General features: G+C 32.2%; 1 protein-coding gene across 3 annotated transcripts; it reads left to right on the plus strand.

The window, feature by feature from the left end:
* Nucleotides 1-8,240: 8,240 nt before the first annotated feature.
* Nucleotides 8,241-16,222, plus strand: LOC105162059 (Gls protein (DUF810)). 3 transcript variants are annotated; one of them, XM_088880613.1, is made up of 6 exons: nucleotides 8,872-8,998; nucleotides 9,619-9,672; nucleotides 10,284-11,144; nucleotides 12,468-12,923; nucleotides 14,625-14,814; nucleotides 14,898-16,222. In XM_088880613.1, the coding sequence occupies exons 3-6, from the start codon at nucleotides 10,305-10,307 to the stop codon at nucleotides 15,851-15,853; spliced, it is 2,442 nt and encodes an 813-aa protein (XP_088736739.1). In that variant the 5' UTR covers nucleotides 8,872-8,998; nucleotides 9,619-9,672; nucleotides 10,284-10,304; the 3' UTR covers nucleotides 15,854-16,222. The 3 variants fall into 3 exon arrangements, with proteins under 3 accessions (XP_020549810.1, XP_011078265.1, XP_088736739.1); XM_020694151.2 differs by lacking the exon at nucleotides 9,619-9,672 and having other exon boundaries at nucleotides 8,241-8,998; nucleotides 10,281-11,144; XM_011079963.3 differs by lacking the exon at nucleotides 9,619-9,672 and having other exon boundaries at nucleotides 8,242-8,998.
* The last annotated feature ends 3,152 nt before the right edge of the window (nucleotides 16,223-19,374 follow it).

Consider the following 19,374-nt stretch of genomic DNA (forward strand, 5'->3'; position numbering starts at 1 on the left):
AGATCAACTTAATTAAGAATATTAATATCGACACAACCAAAAAATTAATATACTGCGTCAAAAATCTAGTGTTTATAAGTGGGAAGGTGTTTGTTTTAATATATATTTAGTATGAATTATGAATACACCCCGGAAATTGTGATTTGTAATTATCAGTATATTTTTCTTTTAAAGACAAAATTTTATAAATACACTCTCAAATATGTTATATCGACATGTCCTTAAAAGGTTTGCGTGTAATAAATGTTAATATATATATATATATATATATATATATATATGTAAGATGCTAAAGCACAAAAGACATATGATCAACTTTCAGATGATGCAGACATAGAAAAACTTCAACATCATCATGAATAAAAAGTCCTCACTCCCTTTTTCCTTGTCTCTCAATAACAAAAGGGTGAATTTCATCGCACGTGTTGAAGTTTTGTCCTAAAGATATATTTTTATTAGATTGAAAATTATAACATCCTATTTGATGTTTGCTCCGTTTATATGTACTTTTATTTGATAGAGTTCTGGATGTTCATTAATTATGGAGCTGACGTGATATTAAACGATGATCGTGTAACAAAACAGAGATGAAGCTAAATTGATATAGAGAAAAAGAGACAAGAGCAGACGGGAAAAAATGAGATTGAACTGATAAAAACAAGCTAGGCCTAAATAAAAAATGGCCCAACAATCAATGCCGATGATGATGTAAGCTTGAACGAGAGTGAACTGACGAGAGAGAATGGAGAAACAACCTGCGAGGGTTTGTTTGGGGGAAAAATAATATGATGAACTATATTTGGGCGTCACTTCTTTATATATATATTTTTTCTTTTTAAAAATATGTCCATAATTTTTTTCAATTTTCTTTTTCTAAAAATTTAAGGGTGTTTTTGTACTTATGTACTTCACCAACAGGGATCGTAAATTTTTTCAAAATTCAGGTCGAATAATGGTAATTTATTTCATAATAATATATTTGTACTTAGGGTACGTAAACATCAAGAAATACTGACCTAATTTATTCGAAACAAAGAAAAAGGACTTACGTTAAAAAAAAAAAAAAGCAGAAAGAAAGAAAAAGAAGTTGCAGAACGTGTGGTTTTCATGATAATGAAATAATTGAAGGCATATAATGTGCGTGGAGGCATCACCATCCTGAAAGAAAAGTGCCGAACAGGGTGACAAAATGGATGACGATTCATCAGATACTTTTTTTTTTATTTTGTCACATATATAAAAACATCTTTATCTAATCATTATTATTACAATTATCATTCTTATCTCATATGATTATATGCTTTTAATCTTGTCGATTAAGATTTAACAGAATCCTCTCCGACATAAATCACGTGTCGATTCCTAAGTTAGTCGATGCAATATCACTAGTTATTGTTTAGTAGTTTTATATTAAATGACTAACTCGTCTAAAAGTTTAATCTATCAGACTTTTTTTTTTATCAAATCTTGCACGTACGTGAAATGTTTTCTTTATTTTTTTTTATTTTTTTGTTTTGATAAATGGGCGGAAATGGGATTAATCTGAACGTAGAAATATATAATATTTTTAACATTCTACAGAATAAAAGAATGATTTACTTTTTATTAAAAGAAATATGACTTTTTGTTATAATTAATTAAGTAAAATATCATAACAAATACTAATGATCCACGTCTACGCAACGACTACTATTAGTCGTTGCTTACGCAGGCAAGACCAACACATCACCCTAACTAATACTATAATAAATATTAATTAATCGTGTTAAAAATTTAAATTTTTATATTAGTGTTGTTCTGATGATGATAAATAATATTAATTTATATAAATTTTAAATCGTAGTACTTATATTGTACGAAATAATTATTTTTTATTTCTAACTAGTGTTTGAAACTTAGGTATATCATGTAATTAAAACTCATGTACGTAAACTCCCACGACAAAATATTTGGTGAGTTACACTTTTATGAATCAATAAATGAAATTGAAAGCATTTACTCCACGTAAAAAGAGAGGTCAACTTGTTTTTGACCAAAGAATTAAAGTACAAATACTCAACCAAAAAAGCAAAGATAAAAAGGGAAGAAAGTGGCCAACTCATTGCACTCAAGTTGGTTGGCGAGGATATGTATATGCACAATAATTTAAAATTTAAAAAAATATTATTATTTTAAAATAAATTAAATAGATTAATAAAATATTAAAAAGTACAAAATATGAGAAAATAAAAATAATAAGAGAAGAAAAAGAAATGTGGGAGTCGAGAAAAGAGAAAATGGGAAGTTAAGAAGAGAATAAAAAAAAATTAATTAAATATTAAAAAAATAAAAATTGACGTACCAAAATTAAGTGACTGATCAAAAAAGTACTCTCACTTTGTATAGTGTATAGATATTGCACAAACATTTACCAATGTGTTAAAAGTGATTATTTTTAGTAGTTTATGATCAGAAAACTCAAACAATAATTAGGGTTTTTTCATTGGTAAAAGTAAGGAGCAAATTGTTTATGGAATTTTTTAAAATAGTCCTATTAATATACAAAACATCTTATTTTTAGTCCTCTTATCAATTGACATTAGGAAATCGGTCCTCCTGTCAACTGCAGTTAAAAAAATTAAAAAACCCGAATAATAATTGGGGATTTTTCATTTAGAAACTAAGGAGATAATTGTGTACGAATTCTTAAAAATAGTGTTACAACTTGCAAAAAGTTTTATTTTTGGTCCTTTTGTCAATGATTGTTAGGAAATTGATGAAAAAAATTACGTGTAGGTCATATGACTATTATTATTTCAGAATAATTTACAAGAGTATTTCTGATAATTCGGCAAACAATTGTACTAAAAGTATACAAAATTTAAATTATTCCATAAAATTGCAATTTCCCATTAAAGTAAGTAATAAGCACTGTAACACTTACGTAATAGTTTACATTTTATTGTTTTTTGTTATTTAATTTTTTAAAAAATTATTGATATACTATGGTGTTAAGTGTATATTTTGAAATATTGTATGATATAATAAAAGAAGACGATAAAAGATTGTTCTTCTAAAAATTAAAAATAAATAAAAATAAAATTTTTAGATCCAAGTCTCGTCAGAAGCATGGATGTTACCCTAGTATGTATTAATATTAAATAATTAATTAATTATAAATAATTTATTAGACTTAATTAATTTTTCTTAAAAAGTATTATTTTTTAACTCACCGACTCAATTCAACCTACTCTTCTTATAAATATAAATATACATATTAATATATATATATATATATATATATATATGTAAGAAGAAAAATTGTGCTTTTTCTTTCTTCCTTGGAGAAAATTATGGCCATAGGACCCATGTCCCTTACAAGTACCCTTGTGCCGACGACGACGCCAATGATGACCACAGCAACTGTAGACAAAAGGCACATTCACTCATGGAAAAAAAAAGGCTGTATTTGGATTTATTGTTAGGGACTTGTTATAGTCAGGTAGTGAATTAATGTTTGCTGAAACATATGAAAAGATGAAAACTGTACGATATAAAATTTTATGTAGTTCGAAAAATTTATTCTACAACAACAATTTTTGAAATCGATTAATTTTTATTAGAATTTTTCGGATGAATTATAATTTTATGGAAAAGTGTCGTTCATTAATTATTTATATTAGGAACTTGTAATGTGTTGTGAGATTACGATTTTACCTCTGGAAACAAAAAATGTTTCAAAGTCAACCCTCAAACTTCCGCCTTCGACAAAGGGCATGATGTGTGGATTATCTCCCAAAGGTCGTTCTATCTCAATTCAGCAGAGATCTCTGGATCTGCTTAATATTTTTAGAGTCTTTACGATCTAGACCCAATACATTCTAAACCTTATGTGTATGGATCTACCTTGACCCTTCGAATATTTTTGCACTGTGATTCACTCGAAATCATACAATTGTAAAAAACTTACAAATAGTCGTTTTATTTGCCCTAAGTATAATTTTTGTTGCCGTACCTAACTATCGGACTTTAGCATCGAAAAGCTATTGCTGAGCTTCCCGCTACAGCTCTTCGTAATTTATTTTGTAGGCCTTGTACCTGAGAGATTTGAAGCATTCCTCGTCCCTTAAAAGGCAACATATCCATAAATACACACTCTTACCCCAAAAATATTATAATAATAGGGTCTAAATATATTATTGGAACAGAGTCCACGCTAGACCATGGAGTCACATCTCCTCTCCTATCCTTTGTGATATTCATAAGATTCAGTGTATGTACATATATATGTGATGGTAAAGGGGGTAGGGCAGTGATGTTGGGGCGGTGATATTGGTGCAGTGGTGATAAGGAGCAGAGGGGGACCTTATTTGATTCTGCCAAGGGACCTGTACTTCTTGCTGTTCAACGTTGCATGGACTCATCTTCCACGTGCGCCCATTTTGGTTGAGCATTCGCTTTCCCCGAATTTTCACTTCTAATTCATATAATTATTGGGGGTTCGGGACGTTCATATTCATCACCCTCAATCATGACAAATGTGAATTTTGTTAAATAAATTACAATAATTTATCTTAATAAAATTGAGTAATATTTTTATTCAATCATTACATTAATATCACTCAACAATCAATAAATTATAAATAATTCATATAAATTGAGATAAGCACTCACATAAAGTAAGATAAATTAATACCCACACATCTGATAGGACACGAACCCATATCTTTAAACTTATTCAAGGGACCTCAACCATAACCTTAATTACTTGGTGAGATATTAATTATTGGCACTATAATAATTTAGGATTGAATAAAATATTTATACGTATGTTGTGGGTTTGAATTTTTAACAAAGTATTTGCTGGAATTGAATATATATATATATATATGTGTGTGTGTGTGTGCGCGCGCGCGCTCTGATGTGTAGTTATGCAGTTTGGTTATCGAGGATTCTAGGTCAATTAGAAGAATTTTAGTCACCTAACAGACACAAAACGGGACCTTTCTAGCAGGTTTATACGGTGTCATCCGTATTTCAATTCAGAATTTTGTTTATCATTTGATGTAAAAATAGTAGAATATATGCTATAAGAAATATATGAGCTTTTGTATTTATGACTAATTATTTATGTTCAAAAAGTAAAAAAATATGGTGAATTTTACTCGCAGCTTAGTTTACCCACAATTATTTGTTGTCATTCTATTAGCTAAAATCATAACAAATACTTTTGTCTGGTTATAACTAAAAATTATTGTAAATACTTTTGAAGGTAATTACCTAGTAAAAAATTTAAAATTTGTCTGATCGTCGCTGATTAATATTAATTTATTATGGTTTTCAGGTCCGAACTCATTTACAAAGTAGGAAATATTCAATTTGTTTGTAGTGATAAAGTGGAAAATTTCGTAAAATACTACCTTTGGTTAATTTAATTGTTTCTTAATGATGTAAATACAAATTTATTTTCAATAATTTATTAAAAACTATTGAATAATATAACAAATACTAGGATTTGAAAGCACAGTCCAAAGATTAATATTTTAAAAAATTAAAGATTAATTAAATAATTTGAGTATATTCGGATGAGCATTTGGAGTTGAACTTTTGTGTTTGGAATAGTGTGTGTGTGTGTGTGATTGATTTACATATATAGACAAGCCTTAAGCGGTGTTTGCAACCAAAACACGAGTCCAAATTGCCGTTCTGGGTCAATCAACAAAATTCTCTCTCACTAGATAAAAAAAACAAGTATATCAACATTATTACAACAAATTTATGTACGAGGTTTCCACATCTCCAGCCCGGAATTTCGTACGTCAATTATATTTCTCCCGCACATTGTCTAGATACGTAGGTACACTCTTTTAATTTTTTCTAAAAACATGCCTGTACTATATATGTTAGGCATATAAGGATCAATCAGATAGAATTTTGGTAAATAAATATGATTTCACAAAAAAATTTATGATTTAGTCGAATCGAAGACATTCTAACTCTTTTTCCGAGAAATTTTAAATGTATGAAATTATGTCTCAATTATTCCACGGTTAATGAAAGCAATAATCACATAATGCAACGCACGTTCATGTCTCAGTCGTATGATTTCTAAAATTCATTACAGTAGAACCTTTATAAATTAATAACTTCTCTAAAATAATTATTTTTCTCAGTCGCCACTTGGGCCCAATGCCTGAATTAATAGTTTCGATAAATTAATAAGATAATTTTTTAGAAGACCCTTATATAAATTTATTACCTCTTCAATATTGTAAATTAATAATTCTATAAAATTACAAATATAACTAGGACAACTTAGTAAATTAGGATTTTATTATCGTTTGGCTTCTTCTTAAAATTTATATCTAACTGTATTTCATTTTTAATTTTTCTTACTGCATCCAAAAGTTCCGATGTTGCGTTTCATACTGCAATAAAAAAGTTGCAAAGAATTGTTGCCGTTATGAGTGATTCCTTTCGCATGATTGGTTGCAAAAGTATTTTATTAATAAAAAATAATATAGATTCGTTAAATAAAAAAACCTCTTTAAATTAATAAATTATTGATATATCAATTAATTAATCTCTTTAATTAATAAATTTACATATTCTCGATATTATTAATTTATAAAGATTTTACTATATTTATCAAATTATATCACATGCGTCATCAAATGGTCATCTTTTCACAAACTTATAAGATTACGGACATAGATGGATAATTAAAATCCTAATTTCTCAATTGTTTTCCTTAATTGTTTACGTGTTTCAATGTCTTCGAGTTTACTCAGATGTAAAATGTTGTTCTTGAAAAAAAAAATTACATTTGGCTAGTTAGGAGTAGTTCCCAACTAACACTTTTCGATACTTAAATCAAATTCGAGATCTAGATAGAATAATGCAAATGAAGATATTTAATATCGATAAATTATAATAATTAATAAATATATCTTGCCGTAAATGCAGTGGGATGAGGGTACTTATAGAGTTAACGTGCCGATCAACCTGGTCCAAGTGGCGTCATATCAAATCATGAGTTGTCAGAGGATCTATACTCTAGACCTCGAGCCACCCGAGATAAAAAGGCATAGATCCTAAGGTTCCAGTGGTATTTTAATATTGTTGGAGGGTTATGTGTGTTTTTCGAAGTGGATATGGTATACCCCTATCAATATGGGTCGGGCCTGTTACTGCTCCAGAACCAGATAAGTTTGATCATATGAAGATGTACTGAGGAGTGAAGGCCCAGATAAGCCCAATTAGAATACAAATTGGGCCTTTCAATTTAACCCATTGGATCAAAATTTCACAGAGTTTGAAACCATTGGATCAAAATTTCATTCCTGACGTATATATTGAATCAATGAAATATTAGAAATTTGGGCTAAGGCTTTTTTGGGTACAAATTATAATTTATAATATGCACATATAATGTATTCTAACATCAGAGACCTGAACATATCTAGGATTATTTCTCCTGTTCTTTGCACTAGTATTTTTAATTTAATTTAATACATTTTCCTATCTCATTGATTTATAGTCATTTGATTTATAATTTTTATTGTTTAATTTTCTTTAGTCCATTTTTGTATTTTGTTGTTCGCTTTGATCTATTGCTGATTTGCTTTCTTGACTTTTGCTGTGTTTTGTCATTTACGTATATAAATAGAAAATACTATATAGTATTAAATAAAATTGAAGGCTTTGACTAGTACTACTTTTTTTTTTCTTTTAATAAATTAAATTAAAAAGAATTGGAAAACCGGAATGTTGGGTACCCGACTAAATCAGGTACTTGAAATGTCACGTCCCTACAATTATCATAACGAAATCGGATACCTAAAAATAATTACTTAAAATTTTGGGTATCTAACACAAATTATTCGAATTCAAGCTACCTGATCTGACGCTGATCCTTATTTGCAACGCATTAATTAATTTTTATTAGTATTTTATTTCATAAACATTTACATTGATTCGTTTTATTAGGTATTTCTTATAAATAAATATTGATGAGAGTCTAGTGAATTTATTCTATAAATAACAAATTTAAGAATATAAACTATAATAAAAATTTAATTATGTCCACCCAAATACTTGAATAATTAATTTATAAAAAAAGAAAAAATAAACCCTGTTTGAAAAGTAGGCAGGCGTAGCATAGCATCCCCACAAGACAAGTAAGCTTTAAAACGTTAGTGCCAGAATAATTAGAGTGCTCTGACAGCGATTCTAATCCAACTTTACCTTTTTATAAGGAAGAAAATGTGAGTATGGATGTAGCATCACTTGTCCCCATCGAACCAATCCAACTCACCACCTCTTGTTAACTTTTTCTCGCCCTCCATTTCGATTCCAGGTCAGTTTTCAATTATCAACCGTTCTCCTTTTCCCGAGTAAGGAGCCCGGTCTCCACCCCCGCGTGAAAAATCATTCCTTAAAAGTCAAGCAAGAGTAGAACCCACCACCTTCCTCTCGGACCCATTCTTGCGTTTGCTCAGATTCCCTCAAGAATTGTTTGCTTTGGCCGTTTTGACGCTGAATTCCATGCAAACCCGCATGAATTCATCTATATACCCTATGATACGTGATGATTGAAAATTTCAGCATGGAACCGTTTGGGAAGCTGGGCGTGGACCTTTCGCCGTTGGAGCTCCGGGAGACAGCCTACGAGATCCTTGTCGGAGCCTGCCGGAGCACCGGCTCTGGAAGGCGTCTCACTTATGTTTCCAATTCCAGCTCAAAGGAGAAGTCTCAGCAGCCACCTTCTTCGCCGTTGCCGCATAGGTCTATTAGGACGTCGGCTGCGAGCAAGGTGAAGAAGGCCCTGGGTCTCAATCCGGAAACGAAGAAAAGCGAGGAGAACAATTCGGGCGAACCGGGGGCTGGGGTTCATGGAAACGCCGAGAGAAAGAGGGGCGGGTTTACTGTCGGAGAGCTGATGAGGGTTCAGATGAGGGTTTCTGAGCAGACCGATTCGAGGGTCCGGCGAGGCTTGTTGAGAGTGGCTGCGGGTCAGGTGAGAAATTTGTGACTTTGGCTGTAGTTTTATGTTTTCGTGCTCAACCGGAAAACAGGAGGAAATATTTAGTAACATTGAACTCGTGATTCGGGGTGGGGTACCAGAGATAGAAACATATGTAGAAAAATACCATATTTCATTTAGCCCCTTCATGCTTACTATAACTAGTTTGGTCAACTGGCGTGGAAGCTTTTACTCGAGGGGGTGCTCTTGGCCCAGTGAATATTGCTTATTCTGGTGTTTATCAGTGGTGGTATACAATTGGTTAATAACGTATTTAAGTAATTGTTGTTCTGTAAGACCATAATGAAAACGGAACTTTTGTTTTTCCTCTAGGTGAATACAATATTTTACTAAATTAAAGGGTATTAAACTTTTATTTCTTTTGTTTTGTAGAAGAGAAAATGCATGAGAATTTCAGTGTAATTGGTTTTTCAGGTTCGTTTCCAAAATGTAGAGAATTTTCAATTAATTGGTGGTGTGTTATTGGATAATGAGGAAGAAGTGAATTGAGGAAAAATAGATTTTTGCACCTGATTCTTGGTTGGGTTTTCTGTTTGTGGAAATGAACTAAAATTTCCTACTTTTTTCATGTGGTGAATTCTTTGGAATGATAGAGCCGAGGGGCCAGTTCGTTTGTCTTTGCTCTGTAGTTCTCATGTATTTTGCAGGTAAAACATTGATTGAACCTTTTAATTCTTATATCTGAAGAACTAGAAAGATAGACATTCCAAGCAAAGAGTATTTCGAGGTAATTCAATCTGATCTTGGTAACAGAATGGAAATTTTGGAGAAACTTAAGTTAATGATAGGAACTGGAGTAACCTCAGCTTAGCATATGAAAAACTGAAAGGTAGCATTGAGAATTTTGAAAAGACATGTGCTCCCTGTTCTTATGTATATATATATATGCGCGCGCGTGTGTGTGTGTGTGTGAAGATACACAACTATTGAATTTGAGAAGCTTTTTAAGTAGAATAGGATACAAGAAAACAGCTCAATGTATTTTCTGCTATGAGTTAATTATTTTCTTCCTTGCTGAAAGATATTAGTATGTCATCAGTCATTGCATTGTTTGATCTGTACCTGTGCACGAAGAATGGTTGTACCGTTGCGCTGTACACCTCTTTTTGTGTGACATGACATAGTACCTGCAGACTGTTTGTTGGATAATTTTTCTGTGATTTGTGACAATTATTATGGATATGATACAGCATCATGAACCTTTCATTTCAATCATATTAGTAACTGGGTTTCCTCCCTGGTTTTCACTTCTTAGCAGCTTGGAAGACGAACCGAGTCGATGGTTCTGCCATTGGAGCTATTGCATCATTTCAGGTCATCGGACTTTACAAGCCGGGAAGAATATGAGGCATGGCAGAGAAAAACCTTGAAAATCTTTGAAGCAGGGCTCCTTGTTCACCCATACTTGCCTCATGATAAATCAGAAACGGACGCTCAACGCCTTCAGCAGATACTACAGACGGCCTCAGAGAAACCCATTGAAACAGGAAAGTTTAGTGAATCAATGCATATTCTCAGCGATGTTGTAACTTCTCTTGCCTGCAGATCATTTGATGGTTCTGTCTCGAGTATATGCCACTGGGCAGATGGAATTCCTCTAAATCTCCATCTTTACCGGATACTTTTGGAAGCGTGCTTTGATCTAAATGATGAAACATCTCTTATCGAAGAAGTGGATGAGGTATTAGAACAAGTAAAGAAGGCCTGGTCAATTCTTGGTATAAACCAAGAATTTCATAATCTTTGTTTTTTGTGGGTTTTATTCCACCAATACGTTGCTACTGGTGAAATTGAAGATGACCTTCTTCTTGCTGCTGATCGTATGATGGTAGAAGTGGAAAAGGACGCAAACTCAACTCATGATCCTGAATATTCCAAGATCTTAAATTCAACGTTAAGTCTGATGTTAGATTGGGCAGAAAAAAGGCTCCGTCAATACCATGACATTTTTTATAGGGGCAATATAGAATTAATGCAAAGTGTTTTATCACTTGGGGCATCAGCAGCCAAAATATTGGACGTATCTCATGAATATGGTAAGAAGAGGAATGAACTGGATGTGACATGTAGCAGGGTTGATGCTTACATCAGGTCATCGGTGCGCAGTGCTTTCTCTCAGGCAAGTATGAGTTAAATTTCTCTAAAGTTACATTCCTGTAATGTGATTTCAGATTTTGATGGCCTGTTTTTTCTCTTTTGGAGGTTATTCACTTGTTCATATATCCTTCTTCTTCAACTTTTCCTGATTCATTCCACATTTTTTTTTGTGAATCTAAACCATTCATTTTCCTGTATATTGTTCTGATTTCTTATATTCCAACCCTATTTTTTCTTATATGGAACTGTTGTGGAAACTCCAAATGGTGTAGATCATGCCACCATAGCACAATATAGGTTCTACTACTAATCTATTATCAACACCATTTGGTGTTTTAACTCCCAATTCAAATAAGAAAAATCCATTCTACTGCATTTCTGATTAATCCATGTCAATCATTTCCAGACCTCTTTTTTTGTGTATTCCGAATTCCAGTGAGTTCAATTGGTAAAGGAACATGGTTTCACGTATAATGCTGTCTTCTTGTAAGCGAATGAAATGTAAATTGGAAATTTGATTTTTGGTAATTTGGTTTCTAGTAATAAGATTCTATTATGTCATTTCGAACACATGAGAAATCTTGGCAGGAAAATTATAAAAAATCAAGATGAAAAAATGCCTCTACTCTGTACCCATATCACACATGAGGTAATTTGTAATTTGTTTCTTAAAGATGATACTTGTAATCATATGTTTTAATCAAATTACATTCTTGAATACTGAATCATGTTTATCATCATTAATTATGGCTATCTTGAATTATTAGTTAATTACTATTAATTAATATATTTGGACAAAATTTGAGATAAATATAATCAAAATCAAATAGACAATAATAATTCTATACAGTAAAATTATTATTGATATGAAATAATTTTAAATACCAGCATTAAATGTTTTAACTGTTTCTGATGATGTTTAGCTACATAGTTTACTTCATTACTAAGTAGTTGTTACCTAATTAGCACTGAAATTTATCACTACTACTAAAGATTTCATATTATGAATTATGCACCTTATATGAATAATCAAATAGTATGGTTAAATAGTTGCTGTGGAATAGTATTTTGCGAATTTTTGTTTCCAAGAATTAGGACAAAATACTGATTTGAGATTGGTTCCGTGGATTTTAAATATCTCCTAGTTGAGAAATCAGCTATCCTAAGCTTAAAAATAATGCAAAACATAATTTAGTGTTAGACAATAGATCTCCCGTTTGGATGTCATTCCTATCAAACAAACAGAGACTAAGGGTTATGTTCCCCAATCTTCAATAAATGTCTTTTTATCTTTCTCTTCTTTTAATTGTGAACTCGAGCTGCTTTGTGGTCCATTCGATGACAGGAAAGAGAGATGGTCATCTCAGGCAGGAAGTCTTCTAGGAAACAGCAAAGTCCTCTCCCTGCCCTTTCCATCCTTGCCCAAAATACTCTTGACCTGGCATTCAATGAAAAGGAAATATATAGCCCTATATTGAAAAGATGGCACCCTCTTGCCACGGGTGTAGCTGTTGCTACTCTTCATGCTTGCTATGCGATTGAGCTACAGAAATTTGTTTCCAGCATAAGTGAATTAAATCCTGAAGCTATACAAGTGCTGCTAGCCGCTGAAAAACTTGAAAAGGAGCTCGTGGAAATGGCAGTTGCAGATTTAGTGGAGAGTGAAGATGGGGGCAAGGCAATAATTCAGGAGATGGCTCCTTATGAAGCTGAGGCTGTGATGAACAACTTGGTTAAATCCTGGATTTTGACTAGAGTTGACAGACTCAGCGAATGGGTTGACAGAAATTTGCAACTAGAGGTACTTTCCTTCCCCTGTTTGTTTATGTTTGATGCATTGTCAGGATTTACTATTGACCTTCAAATCGATGCTCAGTTTGAAACTAAAATACTGTAATCTCAAAGAGATAGATTAATGTATTTGCTTTGGGCCTGATCTGGTTTACAGAGCTATTCATTGCCGACCATTTTCTTTGCTCATATGCGCAGCGTTGAGTATAATGAAATGGAACATGCAAAGGGAAAAAAGCAAAAGGCACTACAGAAATACTAAGCCAAGGCAAATTTTGCTAATTATTATCTTCACAATTTTAAGTTGAGGAAAAAATTTCTGGGGCTTCTTTGAACGATAAATATGTGTACCCCTCACATAGGCTTGATTATTCATGGGAAGGGAGATATTGAAGTGGATAATTTTGACTTAGTGCTACAAGTAATTTTTTCAAGGTTCTAGCTCAAATTTTACTTTATTACTACAGGATAAAATCCAGTTTTACATGGGACCGTGTGTTGGGCTATTAAGAAAGATGTGCATAAAATCAAGTATGGCTAAAACAATTTCCAGATGTATTTTAAAGTAAAAATGTAGAAGACTGCAAGAAATTAGCACGTCTGCAGATTGCTTTTAATCAATAAAGAGAGCAAATGGACATATGTCTGGGTGAAATTGAGTGAGCGCTGGCAGACTAATCCATTGAGTCAGCTGTGTGTACTGAGAGTTGCTACACTGGCATTTGAGATAATAATGCAACGGGAGACTTTGAAGTGAAATCATACTGCTGAGGTGGTTGAGGAGGAATTTGACCTTTGTACTTCACTCAGGCTATGATTGATATAGTGGAGCCAGAAAATAGGATCTATATAGCAGTTCAGTTAATATTGAGTTGGATAAGGATGAAAATAAAACTTATTCCTGTATAATGTGCAGTATTATATACTTTTTCTATGTCTGAAGGGGCCAGTTGGATGGTTTTCTGATATTATTAGTTAATGCTATTATCTTTGGACTTGGTTAGTAAGGTTCCCGTGTTATGTGAGTGAATACATCCCATTTCACTCCAGATGCCTTGTAGTGATATGGTGTAATTTTCTGGTAATGCACTTCTTTTCTGCCATAACATCATCGTGACCCATTTCAGTTCTGTTGGGAAAAGAAATATAATCTAGTCCCTATTGCTATTTTAACGTCATTTGAAATTTGTTTCATAGTTCTATTGTTGGTTCTGTTAACTGCTTTACTCAGCTTCAGCTTCTTTAAGGGACACCTCCATGGTTACACTAAATTATTTGAGCTTGTTAGTATTTTTACCTAATGTAATCTTAGATTTTTCTCACTCTAATTTAACCCTGACATACGATCCTTTCTGGCCTGGGTAATAGCTCCAGGAGTGGAAAAGGTTTTTGGATGATCCTAATTATTATATCACCTACTGTTTTGTGGGTCTAGTATATTTTGCAGTCACATGGACTAGAGGTCAAATTGTGATGCTTCGACTGTCGCTCTCTATGCCTGTGCTATGAGAAAGTTTCAGAGGGGTGTATACTTTCTCTCCCGTATGTAGTAGTGATCTAACCAACTCTATTCTCTCTTCTCCCAAAAGAAATAAGGAATTTAAGAGAATACTATTGGCCGAGTGGTTTACTTCTAAATTGATCTGATTTACTTGAAAGTGAGGGTTGGAAAATGAAATTGTATTGTAACATTACCAATTACTTCTCACAGGACTGGAATCCTCAAGTAAATAAAGGGCGTTTTGCATCCTCTGCTGTGGAAGTTCTACGTATCATAGATGAGACTTTGGAAGCATTCTTTTTGTTACCAATACCAATGCATCCAGTTTTGCTTCCTGAGTTGATGGGTGGTCTGGACAAATGCCTTCGGAATTACATCGTCAAGGCAAAATCTGGCTGCGGTAATTGTTATATTCTGCATATTTCTTTAAGTTTGATCCAAATTTTTGCACAGAGTTATTGATGCTTGGCTTATATTGAGCAGGATCTCGATTAACCTTTACTCCAACACTCCCTCCGCCAACCAGATGCACTACCAGTTCAAAGTTTGGTGCATTTAAAGTGAAAGATCGGTTATTTATGGGTCCAGGTAGGAAATCCCAGGTCTACAGCAGAAATGGGGACGATTCCTTTAGTGTACCACGACTATGTCTCCGCATTAATACTTTATACAACATTCGGAAAGAGTTGGAAGCTCTAGAACAAAGGACAATGGTGAATCTGAGGAACAGTGGATTTCCTGATGATCAAAATGTGGCAAATGGAAAACTTGCGCTTTCAATAGCTTCATGCACAGAAGGGATCTTGCAGATCTCCGAGGCAACAGCATACAAAATTGTATTTCATGATCTGGGTCATGTCTTTGGGGACTACCTGTACATTGGGGACATTTCTTCATCCAGAATAGAACCTTTCCTTCAGGAGCTGGAGCAGAACTTAGAAGTAATATCTTTAACAGTTCACGACAGGGTCCGAACCCGTGTAATTACTGATGTAATGAAAGCGTCTTTCGAAGGTTTTTTGTTGGTTTTGCTTGGTGGTGGGCACTCTCGTGCCTTCACTCAGCATGATGCTTCAATAATGGAGGAGGACTTCAAGTTTCTTGCTGATCTCTTCTGGTCCGATGGGGATGGTTTGCCAGCTGATTTGATTGACAAGTTATCGCATAGTGTAACAAGTCTGTTTTCTCTACTTCAAGCTGATACCGGGAGCCTAATTGAGCAATTGAAACGTGCCACTCCAGATAGCAACGGAACTTCAGCAAAATTGAGGCTACCATTGCCGCCAGTAACTGGTCAGTGGAGGCCAACTGACCCAAGCACAATCCTTCGTGTTTTATGTAATCGGAATGACAAGATGGCATCGAAATTTTTGAAGAAAACATATGACCTGACGAAGAGAAGCAAGCACAATCCGTCATATGATGCTCCTCTGAGTTGAAGTTTTCTGGAAAGCACTGGACGTCTGCCATTAGCCATTTCATTTTAAGATGACAGAATTTTTGGCAAATCGGGAGCCAAGAATTGCATATGCAGCAAGGATGACGGAACTGTGAATTTTCAGCATACAGCCGATCGGCTGCCATCGCTGCTGGTTCATCTATTTACCAACCTTTGTGAGCTGAAATAAAGTCATCATAAAAGGGTCTTGAAGCAGTACAAGGATACCTTCTGCTGCTTTCTAATTTGATTTTCCTTGGGATTTTGAGGCTGCTAATTTATGATTGTGGGTTGCGGGGTTTGTATATACTTGTGCAGGCTGTAAAAATGAATAGCAAAAGTTGAATGACTTGGCTGCAGTTTTGGTGCCTGTCCTGATGCTTAGCTGTATTAACCATCTTTGGGTTCCCCCTACAAATAAAAGAATAAAAGGGATCAATAATCTAAAACGTCTGGACTGAAGGATTTTGAATCCGAACAAATGATTTTGGTGAAACATCTCAAATGACTTCATATATAAAAAATAAATAAATTTCACAATATTCTACAAAATATAGAGCAACTGAAAGTTGGATGCATGATTGCATGTCACAGACAAAACCCACAAATCGTCATAACCAATGAAGTTGGGTCATATATACGACGGTGATCATGAAATCAACTTTCAAAGGTTGGTTTCAAATGTATCAAATCGAGACTCCGAGAATGAGACCTCAGGGTTTTACTAATATTGCACTAATAAATGTATCCATATGATGGGTGTCACGTTTCATTGACCACAGGCATGATGGCTATACATTGTTAGAGGATGATTGACAAAGAGTTGTTAAGCCGACTGAATCGACTCTCGGAAGATTGTCACAAAGAAGCCCAAGTGGCACGTTCGATATAATTGGAATCATCGACTCTGATAGTACGGGATTTCATTCAAAGATTTGAGAATTCACAGTGATTTTATCACGGGGCGACTGTATAATAAAGGACGACTGTATTATTACCGTAGTCTTTTGAGAGGGATTTTTATAGGATCTCTTTTACCCCCATTAACTTCATATTATGTTAATTTAATTTCTCTGGAACATGGAAAAATTTGGTGATTTCTAAAATATCCCCACATTGCCAAAAAATCATTAAAAAGTAACAAAATAATTTAAGTCCCGTCTCCAATAACATTTGAAGCAATTTTCGTCAAAATATTTTAGAACAAATTACCAATTAAAATCTAAACAAATTGGTTAATAATTTAGTTCCATATGTTCAAATTAGTAAATTCATAATAAGTCCATATAAAATTTGAGTCTTATACATTTTTGGAGAACCGTCTAACCAGATTGAATTTTCTAGTTGAAATTTTGTTACATATTTCATTTTATTTAACATGTGCACAATAAGTATATAAAAGTTATGTAATATATTTTATTTAAAAAAAATTTATACACATAACAAGTATATATATATATATATATTAAATAAAATAAAAGATTCGAAAGTGAAAATCTAATCGAGCATTGAAGTTCATCATTATTATTATGTGAAACACAGGGTTGGATTCCATTTAGTAGAGAAGCAAGTAACATTTATGGTAAATTACACCCATCTTCTTCTAAATTTGAAGCATAATCATGAATATTTTTTTATTATTTAAAAAATTATAAATACCCCTTAATATTTAATGAACCTATATAATTTTTGGATGTAGGTATGAAATTGTCAACCTTACCCTTACTGTATTTTTTTAAAAAAAAATTAAAAATTTTAAAAAAATCGAACATAGTGGATGAAAAAATTTTAAAAATTATAAAAAATCATCCACTTAGACCATATAAAAATTTAAAAAATAAATAAAATTATAATTCTAAATTAAAAAAAGGACAATTAGTCAGTTAATCACAAAAAATGAATAAAAATTCAATAAATTTGACTAATTATTAAACGACCAATAAAATTAAAAGGTATGAATAATTAATATTTCAAACAACAAAAAAATATTAATAATTATATCAAAACATAAATCAGACCATTGTAATTTACCCTAATATTTGCAATCCTGATGATAAATGATAGATTAGAGATGAGGCTTCTGTGGAGAGTTGGTGTGTGTCATTATTGTTTGTTAGAAGTAATCATTCATCGATTGGTGCGTTTACATAATTATGTATATCAGCTCAGCTATTAGGAGGGATTACACTCTCCGACGTTTCTATGAAGGATTATAGGTATTTTTGTCCTCTAATTATTTTCTAATTTTTTTTTAGTTTTTCCTATTTTTCTAGAGTTTTAAAAAGATTTTTTAATTTTTTAATTATCGTAATTTTAGTCTTCTTTGTATAAAAAATACCAGAAAATGCCACCTTAGTCTGACATGGTATTTTAAATTGAGGACAGTAATTTTATTGGCTAATTATATATAATGTTGCAATTACATGGATTTAATTAAAAAAAATAAAATGTGCCGTAGCGTTAGTGGGGCGCCACGTGGCATTAAGTTATATTATTCACCAAAATTACTATTAATTGTATTTAAAATAAACTTTTAATACTTTTTTTTTATTGTTTTTGCATTTTTAAACAATATAAAAGAAATATACTCCTATTTATAATTTTAATGAAAATAAGAGCCAAAGAAATTAATTATAGAAAAACCTCAAAAATTTTGCAATGCTTTCGCTCAGCTATTTCGTTATGTTCGGAAGGCAAGAATGCCGATGAAGAATGCGTCGAGAAGAGACACAAGACCCTAGGAGGATAAATTAATACTCGATATATCAGTAATTTTTCTAAAATAGTAATTTTTCTCGGTCCCGACTTGGGTCCAATGTCTAAATTGATCATTTTAAAAAATTAATAAGATAATAATTTTTTGGAAGACCCTTACATAAATTTATGGTTCTTTCAATATTACAAATTAATAATTCAAATATAACTAGAACAACTTAGTAAAATATGATTCTCTTGTTTTTTTTTTTAAAAAAAATTTAAATGTAGTTGTCTTTCATCTCTAACTTTTCTTATTGCATTCAAAAGTTTCGATATTGTACATGTTTAATATTATATCGATTAATTAATATTAGTTGAAAATTAGGATAATTTACAGCTACCTCTCGTAAAGTTTGACATAGTTATAAATATTTTGTCATTATTTAGAAAATTACAAATACACTCATCAAATGAAAAATAATTATGTAGTCCTAGACAATGATATAGAAATTACTACTTTATCTATGTTAATTTTTTTAAAAAATAATTAAAAAATATAAAAAGATTTGAGGTTTGTAAAATAAATAATCCATATGGCATAGTAGTCACAAAAATATTTTAGAAAACTCTTAAAAAATATATAAAATTATAATTTATAGTTTAAAAGGGCATTTGGTTAGTTTACCAAAAAAAAATAGATGAAAATCTAACAAAGACTAATAGGATGGACTTGTTGTTAAACGGATGTTAAAATTAGAGGGGTATTTATAATTTTTCAAATAACAATAAATTATTTATAATTTTACCATTTATTTTTTGATGAAA

Source organism: Sesamum indicum, linkage group LG5, assembly GCF_026168435.1.
Source record: "Sesamum indicum cultivar Baizhima isolate 11 linkage group LG5, ASM2616843v1, whole genome shotgun sequence".
In the NCBI taxonomy this organism is placed as follows: domain Eukaryota; kingdom Viridiplantae; phylum Streptophyta; class Magnoliopsida; order Lamiales; family Pedaliaceae; genus Sesamum; species Sesamum indicum.